Raw genomic sequence first — 11,925 nt, 5'->3', positions numbered from 1 at the left:
CTCCCCCTGTCTCTCCCTGTCTGCCAGGCAGCCAATCCCTCACAGCCCCGATGGAACCACTTAGATAAAGGGCTCCTGCACCAGACGTTCACTTGCATTAACGCATACCAGCCATTTCCGCTGCGGCGCGCACACAGGGCCGTGTGCGTACGTGTGCTTTACCAGCGCCTTTTATCGGAAGAGCTCCGGCTCGTTGAGCTGAAGGGGTCAGCCGGAGCGGAGTGGGAGCTGATTCGCTGCCAAGGGTTCAGATGACTGATGGATGTCCAGGGCGAGAGAGGCCATTACGGCTTTACAGACAACACTTCCCTTCTCACTGACCTTGCTCAGCCCCCTTCGGCGTCTGATAAACGGCCTCCGTCGTGGATTATGATGACTGCTCTCTTTTGGTGTTTGTGTGGCAGCAGACATTGGACGAGTGTGTCCATTTTCTATAAGCCTGCAATGCTTTTATTTTGTCGGATTTTTAACATCCGTAGACACGACACCCTCTCGCAGATTGCAATAGTAACGCAACCTTAATTTATTTACCCATCGGTGTATACATGTGCTCGTGAGAGTGTTTGTGTGTAAAAGTGAGAAACAAAAACAAGTATTTGTGTGTCTGTGTGAGAACGGTCTTGAAAGCTCTTGTGAAGTTATACGGAGGCAGACAAAGCGAGGAAGTTTAGCTACTGGTCATTGTTCAAGTGCTTAGTTAGGTAACACTAATAGATGGTCCGTCTGTGTGTGTGTGTGTGTGTGAGTGTGTGTGTGCGTGTAGTTGTGTGTGTGTGAGGGTCCGTTGCAGGGCTCACACGGGGCCTGAAGTGTCTCTCACCTCTCACCACACACACTCTCCCACGCTCGCCGGGGTTGCCTTTTCTTCGCACGCTGGCCCGAGGACAAGCCCTCACCTCCGCCGCCGCCTCTCTCCCCGCTTAACAGACAGGACCGGGCCGCTGATCTGAAATCAGTTATCTGGCCACAGGCCTCTCGGCCCGTCTGGTCTCCCACTTCGTTCTCAGCCTCGGTAGGAAGGAAGTGACCCAACACTCCGGCACCCGTCCTCCGCTGAACGCATTGTTGCCACATCAAGGCCCAGATATGTACAGTAGCCCAGCTGAAGGTTCCCACCCTCCCTCCCTCGCCGCACTCCCAGCCCCACACCTTTTCAGAACAAATGGCAGAGCTGAATGACTGTTTGTTTTGAGCGCCATGGCGTGAGTACGGCTGCCCACTGATATCGACGGAGGAATCTAATCAGAGGCCTTATTAGGAATCGGGGAAAACAATTGAGGTCGTAATGTCTGAGGACGTCAGATTTATTTGTTTTTGACCTTATTGTGATGGCAGGTTTTCCCTGGAGGATAGATGTTTTTTTGATTAAAACAAAGAACCATAAAAAGTATGTGATACTGCTGCAGCCAGTCAATGAGACCGTGCATGCAGGGTGTCAGTCATGCAGGAGGAGAGGTTTTGACTATAAGTGCATGCTGGTCTTGTTCACATATAGACACATTTCATGCAGAGAAATGTTATGCATCAGGTTAAAAACGAGCTTTGTTGCAGGATTATTTGCAGAACATTCCAGCGTGACACAGAAATAACCTTTTGCTGTCTGTCTGTGTGGCCCCTCCATCGCTCCCAGTAATTAGACGGGACCGCTCCACAAAATGACGGCCTTCTCACCATAGCAGCGCCGACTGTCTTTTTCGAGCTGTGTTGTGAGCTGGAGGGGGGCCCGACTGAGGGCCTCTGTATGAAGGGAGACGGTACGGGACTTTATTTCCGTGCGTCTTGTTTTTAATGACTGGATTCAAATGCATGTATGGGGGGGGGTGAGAGAGGGAGAGAGAGTCGGGTCTAGCCCAGAAGCCCACATCAGGCTGTGGGAAATGCTGCTCTGCCTTCCTGTCCCTTCAAAGAAACTCTGCTCTCCAGCAAAATGGCAGGAAGCCCCCCCCTCCCTCTCTGATAGACAGACAGGCACAAAACAACACAGACAGTCGGCTTCACCACATCGCCCCTCTCTCTGTCTGTGCATTAAACTGGCAACCGGTAACCCGTCTGTCAAATTTAGGAAGCGGGAAAAAAATCGTTTTAATTTCCTCGTCCAATTGATGTAAGATGAAAAAGGCCAGTTCACTCGCACTTTAAGAAACTTGGATCCCAAAGTAGACTGAAGGGGGAGACATTAGCCACATTATAGCTCCTGTGATAGCCTCGAACATGGAAGCCAAGTAGCATCTCGCTCACGCTGTCCCTCGGCCAACTAGCTTTCAGCTGCGGTGCATGTAAAGGCAGCGCGGGCCGAGGAGGGTAACGAGCGGTAATCTATCTTAATGACAGAGTTCATGTGGTGAGATCCCCCCCCTCCCCCCAGCGACTGTGTGTCTCTTCCCCTGCTTAACGACTCCTTGGAAAACCGGGATCTTCTCCTCTGCATTTTTGAGGGGAGGCGGTGATGAATGTTCCATAAATATACATAAAACATATGCAATATAAATATATGCTACAAGTGGTTTTGGGGCTTTTTTTTCGGAAATGCATGTTTTGTCAAGTTGGCTCCAGGTTTCCGTGTTGTTGTGTAAAGTTTTCACGAAGCCCCCCTTCCAAAATGAGAAGCCTAAAATCTCCGAGCATCCCCAAAAAACCCTCCCGCTGGCATCTGGCTCTTAGCCGTAGTCATGCTGTTTCTGCGTGGAAAATTAAGTTTAAGTCTGATTCCCGTCGATACATGCGGGAGCAGCAAAGTAGTGTCGGGGCTAATATTTCCATCATCAGCCAGTGCTGAACAAGTGTTGCCCATTGACTTATTGATTGCACAGTGTAATGTATCATTATACAGCGAGGGGCTGACGCTCGGTTCGATCGGTGATTCGACCTGCTCCGTGGCCCCCCCATCTGTCTCTCTTTCTCACATAACCATCCATCTATCTTCTTTCATCAGCTTGACTTCTTCTTCTTTTTTTTCCCTCTCCATGCTGCAATCTCGCTGCTGCCTGTCTCCTCCTTCCCCCCCCCCCCCCCCCCGATCGCATCTGGTCCGCTCCCCTCCCGGGTTAGGGCGGCTCCGCTCTTTGGCTTTTGGCAGCAGAGCGGACAGGACAGAAGATTGTAGTGGCGTATTAATGAAATTAGCGCCGTAGTTGGTTTGGGAGTATCAGGCGCCAGGCACCAGGACTGGGCCGGGGTTAATTAGCTGGCAGCAGGCCTCTAATTGGGTCAGGACCGTGTCAGGCCCCTGGCTCTGGCCCTACAGGGATTGGATTACACTGTCGGGGGACAGACAGTAGGGGGAGGGAGAGAGGGTGTATAGAGGGGTGCGGGAGGGAGAGTTTCTAGTAGCAGCGGATCCAGAGGGGAGCAGTGGATGTGATAGAAAGGGGGGAGAGAGAGAGGAGGGACAGGGGAGTGTAGCTTAATCTGCCAGCAGGAGGTAAGGATGGGAGGAGATGGGGAGGGCTGGCCGGGTGAATACCGCTGTTAGACTGGATTGGATTTAGGCGGGTGGGGGGTGCTGTGAAAGGAGGGGAGCAGGGCAGGTGGTGAAGCTTGATATGTGTATCCATAGCAACAGCAGAGTGGTGTGACACCACATGGGATTTGCTTGTGTTTTTGGGGTGTGGTCTTATCGCAGACCTCGTCCTTGTCAGTCCACAATTAGAAAGTTGTTTTTTGTGTGCGTTATCATCTAAATGCTCCAGTAAGGGATCCCAAATGCCCTGCGGTTTGTTTTTTCCTGCAGCTTTTGAGGATATAACTACGTAAACTCCTCATGAAGAGTTAGACATATAGACATGTTGATTTAATCCTCCTGAGCGGCGGATGAATCACGTTTCATACACGGTGACTACATCCCATTTATGGACCAACGATCATGCATTTCACCGCAGCCACATGTAGCTTATAATGTAAGCCATAAGTGTTATGCTGGAACGAGACGAACCAAAAGCCCTCCCGAAATCCCAATCGTTCATTCTCTTGGCTCCGCTTTTATAGGGTATGGCAGCGATATTTAGAAATGGGGATTTTTTTTTTTTTTTGGTATGCAGCTCTAAATGTTTTGAACTCGGCCACCTCTCCGCTGTAAAGCCACATCGCTGGGCTTTAGGGAGTTCGGATCGGGCCGGTTTCGTCATTTCTGTTCTGCTCTCCTTCTGATAATATAGCGTCTTTTTCATTCCAATCATTTCTCCGTAGGTTGAATGCTAGTTTCAAATATGTTGGTGATCATGTGATCCCCTCAGCTGGTATGCAAAGATCAAAACGAAGGCGTTATCGTCGGCATATATCACAATGTGGCTTCCATAAGGAGCAGAGCAGCGCTCCTATTAATGGTCTTCATAATCACCGTAGGCATAAACAAAAGGATTAGCCCGGCCGACATGTCTCTTCACAGAGACATAATAGCCTCCAACTGCTTAATATGGGATTTTCAGATTTACACTTTGTGCCATTCAAGAATTAGATTAAACACATACAAACATTCGGTCCTGTTTGGCCACAGCGATCCTTAGGTAGGGGCTTTAAAAACCTCATCTTCAAACATGACATCGGAGTCTGGAGGCTTAAATATAATCCGCTGACCACCAACGGATTGGTCGGCAGGGGTCGAGCATAGCAACCGTATATGTTTGCGTCTTTGCCAAGTGGTGGTTTTGCATGTGGGTGGGTTGGCGGCGAGGCCCCGCAGCGCCGCTCGGTGCCCTTGACTCTGGTTAGACTGGCACCTGTGGTGAGGAGGCCCACGTCTGAACTTCACCACCATCATCGCCGCCGCCGCCGCCTCCTCGCTAATGCCGCCTCGCTAATGCCGGAGCCACCACACATACCCCCCCTTCACTCCACGTCTGGACTTTCTTCTTCTCCGCACATGCCTCATCCTCAGCAACGTCTCACGCTCGCTTCCTTTTTGCTCTTAGATTCGTCCACTTTCGGGACGCCATCGCCAATTACAGGCCTTTTGACGGCAGGATTACGCTGTTTGTGTATCTCTGGGGTTTGCGGTGTGGTGGCCTCTTGGTAACTGAGCCACAGCTATGTGTAACATACCAACAAGTAAAAGTATAGTTAAGTCGGCTCTATGAGTGCCTTTGATTATCCCCCATGTCCCGTCTTTTTCTGTCTTTATCACAAATCTTTTTAATTATGTCCAAAAAAAACATGAATACAACCTATATTAAGCAAATATAAATCTTCCTGTTTTTTTAATATTATGTAGTGAAATTGTGATGTAGAAATGCCAAAATAGAAAAATATTAATCTGTCAACAATTATTACTGTATACATACATCATTACAAAGTACTGTTATACATGGTGCTATAGGCTGCACTACACATTGTTATTGGCCTTAAACGTTGAAGACCTCTGTTTTAGTCCATTTAATCTACAATAGAGCCCGACCGATAAAGGATTTTGAAGGCCGATACCGATACAAATGTTTGTTGATTTAAAAATCCGATATTCCGATATATCGGCCGATATTTTTTTATTTCAGAAACGCGTAAAAAAACATTAAGTCTTCACTAAAATAATAATGCAGTTTAAAAATAAACTTGTTTATTTTATTGTCACAAAGGAACAGAGGAACATCAAAATATATTAAAGTTCTGATAAATAAAATGTATAAAAATACAAACTTAAGATATAATACTTAAAGTCCAAACAATAACAACAACCAAACACAAAGTTACCAGTATTATAAGACTTGGTTAGCTTCATAAATATAACTTCGAACAAGACTAGAGACAAATTCTGTTAAGTTCTATAAGGGTGTTTAGTCCGTTTTTTATTTTATTTTTAAAATATTCATTTATCGGCCGTTATAAATGCCGATACTGATAGTTTGGAAAATGCCTAATATCGGCCCTCCGATATATCGGTCGGGCTCTAATCTACAATAGTGAAAACAGATACACTTTGCCCGTCATACACCCCGCCTGTCTGGAGATTAAAAAAACGAATGAGTTAAATGAAAGACATGAATAGAACGTTGATTCAGATCGCATCCCGTGAACACGCAGGAACTCCCGGACTGCGTGAGACCAGGCGCCAAATGCATTTGACAGGCTGACGGCCTCCACAGTGACCTGTAGGTGAGCCCTCCAAAGCCTCCCCAGAGTGTTTCCCCTGTTCATCTGTTCTATTAGTTCCTCTTTAACACCTCTACAGGGCCTGACCTTGTTTTGGGGTGGCCATGCTAAAGGGGTCGCGGGTCAGGGTTCAGCCTGAGTACACATTAGCATAGAATGCTACTGGTCAAACAAAAAAACAGAGAAAGATCCAGTTTGTTGGATTGTCTCGAAGCGATGATTTCATATCTCGGGGTTTCACACGTATTGTGGTGGGAAGTTGTCGTATGCGTGTATTATCACAGCCGTCAGTTTGTACGTTCTGAATATGTGTTTTGGATTAATGGAACGACATTTTAACGCGGTTGGTTACATTACATTGACAAAGCAAGGAAACACATTTGGGAAATATTTATAAGTCCAGGTTTTCGCTGTTACAAAAGGGGCTTGGGAACAAGTGTCCAACCCGAGTGCGAGACGGCCAAGCCTCACTCTCCCATAGGGACTCTCTTGTAACCCCTGGCCCGACCCTGTCACCCGACCCTGGACCTGGCCTTAGGTTCTCCCCTACTCAGGGTCACGACCCCTTGGTCAAACACCATAGTGTGCCTGTCGCCGGGTCGATGGCGGCTCCCGGCCCCCTTTTCTCATTCTGCCATTGTGCCAGATGACGTTAATTCCTCATCAGCTGGACATTGAGGGGGGAAACCACTTCAACAGCAGACCCAGGGTCAGATCGCTCGCCATTTGCTCTCCGCGGTCATTTGGCGGCCCCGTAGAACACCTGATGTGGTGCTGGCAGTAACGGGACCAAGACCAACTGCCGGGCCTATTTGTTCGTCTTTTGTGCCATTGTGTGGAACGGAGTGTAAATCACTGTTTCTCACAATTTCTCCCTCTTTCTCATTCTCTCTCTCTCTCTCTCTCTCTCTCTTCTCTGTCTCACTCTCTGCGCTCTCATCAGCAGTCCGGTCAGCGAGGGCACACGCTTCATTTAAACAATCACCAGATCAGACGGATTTAGGAGGATTGATCCCCAGGCTGATCCACTCGGGTGAAAGGGTCTTTATCCTAGAGAATACCGTCTTATCCAAGACTGGTATTGATTAGGGGAGAGTTAATCACCTCTGAAATGATTGGGCTGCTTTTCTGCGTTCTGCCAGTAAGCAGACGTGTTACATAAGTTGCTGTACGTTTGCGATGAGGAAAAAGAGCGCTATGAGGAGATTTGATTTGTGATTTCTTCACTTTCAAGTGATAAAAAAAGGTGTTTTTTCAGGTTTTGCTAACTTTTTTTTTTACATTCTGACTGTGTAAAATGAGTCACATCAGTCTCTCACTTCTCTGTCTTTTCCTCTTTTAGATAAGGAGAGCCTGATCACGGAAAGTGGCAAGCTCCACACCTTGGATATCCTGTTGAGTCGACTAAAGACCCACGGACACAGAGTCCTCATCTACTCCCAAATGACCCGCATGATAGACCTACTGGAGGTATAAACACACACATCTCTCCTAAAAACATCCTTTTTCTTTCAGTTGGGCCATAATTGAAGGCTTCATAACCGTGAAATATGAGTGAGATGCGTTTATTCTCTGAAAACACAACTTTAACATGTAATTAGAATAGATTTGTTTGTTCCAAGCCAGTTGTTTAACCGGCCGGCTTCTACCAGCGAGGTATCGAGCTCCGGTTCTTCTAATAAGCCTGCCTGCCTCTCGTTAGCGGACTCATTAGACGGCTAATTAACAGGTCAGAGCTAATTAGCTGGGTCTCATCTGCAGTGGAGGGAGCCAGATGGGAGGGCTGACTGGAAGGAAGGAGGTGGAGAGGAGAGGGGGCTATGGGAGTGGCATAGATCTTTGGGGTTAGGAGGAATCCTGCAGAAGACAAAGGTAGCCGAGGAGGCAGAGTGGGAGAAAAGGTGGGAACACATGAGGGTAAAGCCTAAAATTACAAATAGCAGGGTGGTTTTTAAGGGCATCCTTCCAAAGACTGGGGTCGGGACCCACAAGTGGGTCGCAGGAAAAATGAGCAGAATTTCCTCCACAAACTTTTATTCAACATTTAAATCTGCAGTACACATTTAAGCCACATGGGAGGGCCTGTTGTTTTCATTGTTCTGCCAATTGCAGCGTGCTTCGACCGTGAAAGGCTAGCGTCCATGCTGTTTGTTTCACTGATGAGAGGAAAAACCTGTTAAGCTTGTTAACTTAAATGTATAACGGATGAGAGGAAATGAAAAGAATGAGACTTCCTGTAAATTATGTATTTTATCCATCCATCTATACATATCCCATCACATGCACAGAAACAAAGTTGTGATTCGTCACATGCATGTCTCTTCTTAATGGCTGCTTTACTAATATGAGATCTAAAGATAAGGCCTTTTGTGAATTCTGGTTTGGCGTTTTGACGAAAAGACGTCCGGGGAACACTGCTAGGTCAATGTGGGTACGTCATCATATTGTTTAGGTAAACTGGTAAATTCATGCCCGAAGAAAACAACTACATCAAACACGGTTGTTTAACTTTCTTGGCTCGCTGTAATCTGTTTTGAAGTCGTAGAGCAATTAGATCGAAGCTCAAATCATTTGCAAAAAAAAAAAAATCTACGTCAGCGCGCCGTAGTGGAACAATTGTGCGGAGCAGCGCTGCCGGTGATCATGTGCCGACAGCTCCGGGGCAATACTCTATTTTTGCCTCCATATTTGTTGCAAACATCACCATGGAGCCAAACGCCTCTGGCATGATGTCATTGGGAATTCCTTCCCCATTCACACGGTGCAGGGCCGGTTTCCACGGCAGTGGACCCAGCCCAGGTGGTTAAAAGGCCGTCTTCCTGCGTGTCTGGGAAACAGCGGCAATGTGTTGTGTTTAAGGTCAAAGGGGGAACGGCAACGGTGAGTAGATGGATCAGATAACGCAGGCTGGATAAATACTGTGTTCAGGCCAAGAACCTGCTTCTACCTGCTGCCAGATATGTGCTTCTTTATTAGCTTGAAATATGGATTTGCACGTTTTTTTTCAATTTGACTTTCAAATATTTCAAAATGAAAATATATATATATATATATATATATATATATATATATATATATATATATATATATATTAAAGGCAGAGTAGGTTATTCTGTTCAGAAACACTTTCTGTTATATTTGAACAGAGGTCTGAACGAAGGGGGCGGGACTTTTTCGGTCCGGCGATGCATTCAAAGTCAAAGTTTTTGTGGTTTTTCCAAATAACCTACTTGAAGTGAATGGTTGTAGACCGATCCAGGGGGGGATTCTGGTGATTCATCACAGTGCCCTTTTCTACAGTCTAAGTGACCTCACACAGTAATAGGAGGCCATGACGGCGTCTCCTCCACTAATGGGTTAAATAGATCCACGAATGAAATCATGTTTTCAGCCAATCTGGCTTCAGTTTTCCCTCCACCGTATTATCCCTCTCATTCAGTCGGGGATCAGAAATTCTGCAGACAGAGTTGATTTTCCCCCGAACACGAGACCCGTGACTTAAGAGAAACAAGTGAAGGAGTAGGCCGATTCTTATCTCTGTCATTAGCGTCATTGTTTTCGTCGCCGGTCGGCTGCCTGGTTCTTTCTGGTGACATCACGTACTTGGATAATGGATGTTGGAGATCCGGGTGGCCTGGAGAGGGGAAAAAAAACAACACTGGCGAATTTCTCTGGCAGCAGCTGACAGCGGAGGAGGACTGCCAAGTCGCTGCCCTCACGCTCGAGGTCTGTGGCTGCTTAGACGGCGTTTAACCCGCACTGCGAGTCTGCAGCTCAGACCGCTGTGCTGACGGGAATGCCCGCGATGACTCGGCGGTACTGCAGCCAGAAAATCAGCAGCAGATTTAGTTGTTTGTGAAGTGAGGATACAGTGATGCAGTTTACAATACAAAGCATATTCTGAATATTTCATGGTATGCTTCTTTGAGGCTCGGATGGATGGATGGATGGATGGATGGATGGCATTCTTCTTCCTTGTCAAAATCTGCTGACTTTATTACCCACAATGCAACTTAGTGGCAGTGAGAGTTCACTCTTAGATTTGGGTGTGTTTTGCTATGAGCTGCTAATGTAGCTTTGGGACGCTAACCCCAAGTAGAGATGAGGTCAGCACAATTCTCATCCCGATTTTTTTTTTTAATTAAATACATTTTGTAGTCGTGAGTCCCAGCTGACACCGCCTCAACCTCCGCGCTGACTCGGGGCCAGTTATCAGACTTTGAGGTCCCTTCTGGAGTTCCAAAAGGCTTTGACTCCCTGAGACCTGCAAGCAGACTTTGGTGTGTAAAAGTCCTCGAAGCTAAATGTCGTCATGTTTTTAAGCGTAGCTCCCACGCCTCCCTCCTCCCATACATGACTACAATAAGCTGCTAACGTTAGTTAACATTCTTGACCTGCAGCTACGCCCTGATTTATAACATCTGCAATAGAGCAAATTGCAAAATCAGTGAAACGGGCCGAAATGAAGCGGTGTCACCTCTGATTAACACCAACTCAAACAATATCCAAGAGAAAGTTGCCAGCTGCTGAGGTAAAGCTTTCAGTGTGGCAACGCTCTTGGAGAAAGTCCACAACGAGACCCGACAAGCTTTAAAATCACCGCTGAAGTTTGCAGACGATACTCAAGATCGATCTATTTCTGAAACTCCTTTTTTTTCCCGATTTAAGCAGATTATTTATTTAAGATAAAGAGGGCTGAGTAAGGCTTTCTGTAAAGAGCAACAATATCTGCAACATCCTGCTGGCGAGCTATCAAAACCCCAATGCAACAAGGTTAGCAGCGTTTTGGCGTGCGCCGGGCTAATGGTCCCTAATGTAGTGTTCACTCAGAGCAGATGGGGCTGTTAGGAACGGAGCCAGGAGGGCAGGCCCTGCCGGAGACCGAGGCCCCCCAGCGTCACGACAGGGGGGTTCGGTGGGGGTCACGGAAAACATAGTGTCGAATCATTGATATCATCGTTAATGATCGCCAGAGGTGAGCTGTGATGCGTGCCAGTAATTGCGTCTGCTTCATCGGCTCGGGGACATTGACATGTTTGACGGAGGAGGTCGGCGGTTCAGGGCAGTGCTTAAAGAGAGATCAACATGTCACCTCATCACTGCTGTTGCACTTAAGGACCCGTCCCATCAGACCCAACACCCACGTACAAACAGAACACAGAACAGCTTAGCAGACATTTGGGGGGGATCGAGTATCCAAATCCTGCATTTTCTCAGTGTCTCCGGGCTCCGACGGTGAGGTTTCCACTCCAGAAAATGAGCGTAATAAATGTGGGATTGGGATGTTTTGGACACAAAGATTCTGTCAGAGAAATTCTCACATTAAAGATGAGTATTTCTTTAACCATGACCCCCCTCAACAAGTAGACCTGCAGGGCTGTATCTGCTCCTCAGAAAGGCTCAAGTAGCAGTGCATACTTAACTTCAGAAAAATGCTAAACGATTCCAGTTCCTTCACGTTTGGATGACGTCTGTGAGATGTTGGTGTTGAAAACCGTAGTGAAGGTCATCCAGGAAGGTTTAGTTATAATCCATATTCAAAAACCTTATTCTTGTGTGAAGGACTGGATCCAGTTCATCCTGCCAACATATGTAACATACTGTATAAGGACCACCAACTGGGGTCCCCTAGAATAAACTACTGTTTATTCATGTGGTGAATTAAAATGTGGAGTAAAAAAGGAGGAATTGAATCTGCATATTGTGCAAAATTCTAAAAAAATCTCTAAAATAGAACCTTAGCGTGTCATACTCAAATTAGGACCCATGTCAAACATTTAATTCATCTACCGGTATTTAAGCTGCAATTGGGTTCTTATGACTGGGATGGACCCTAATATGTTGTTT

General features: G+C 46.7%; 2 protein-coding genes across 3 annotated transcripts in view; one reads left to right on the top strand and one right to left on the bottom strand.

Annotated features, from left to right (window-relative positions):
* The window catches only part of rhov (ras homolog family member V), a 142,498-nt gene that overhangs the window by 24,291 nt on the left and 106,282 nt on the right, over positions 1-11,925 (bottom strand). The window lies entirely within an intron of this gene.
* The window catches only part of ino80 (INO80 complex ATPase subunit), a 32,344-nt gene that overhangs the window by 13,993 nt on the left and 6,426 nt on the right, over positions 1-11,925 (top strand). For both annotated transcript variants that reach the window (XM_084031175.1, XM_084031174.1), the window contains exon 28: positions 7,421-7,548. In XM_084031175.1, the coding sequence (XP_083887301.1) occupies positions 7,421-7,548 (128 nt within the window). The remainder of the gene's footprint in view (positions 1-7,420; positions 7,549-11,925) is intronic.

This window comes from Eutrigla gurnardus (genome assembly GCF_963514095.1).
Source record: "Eutrigla gurnardus genome assembly, chromosome: 16".
NCBI classification, from domain to species: Eukaryota; Metazoa; Chordata; class Actinopteri; order Perciformes; family Triglidae; genus Eutrigla; species Eutrigla gurnardus.
The sequence above is the reverse complement of the archived record's forward strand: the minus strand, read 5'-3'. Positions and strand labels throughout refer to the sequence as shown.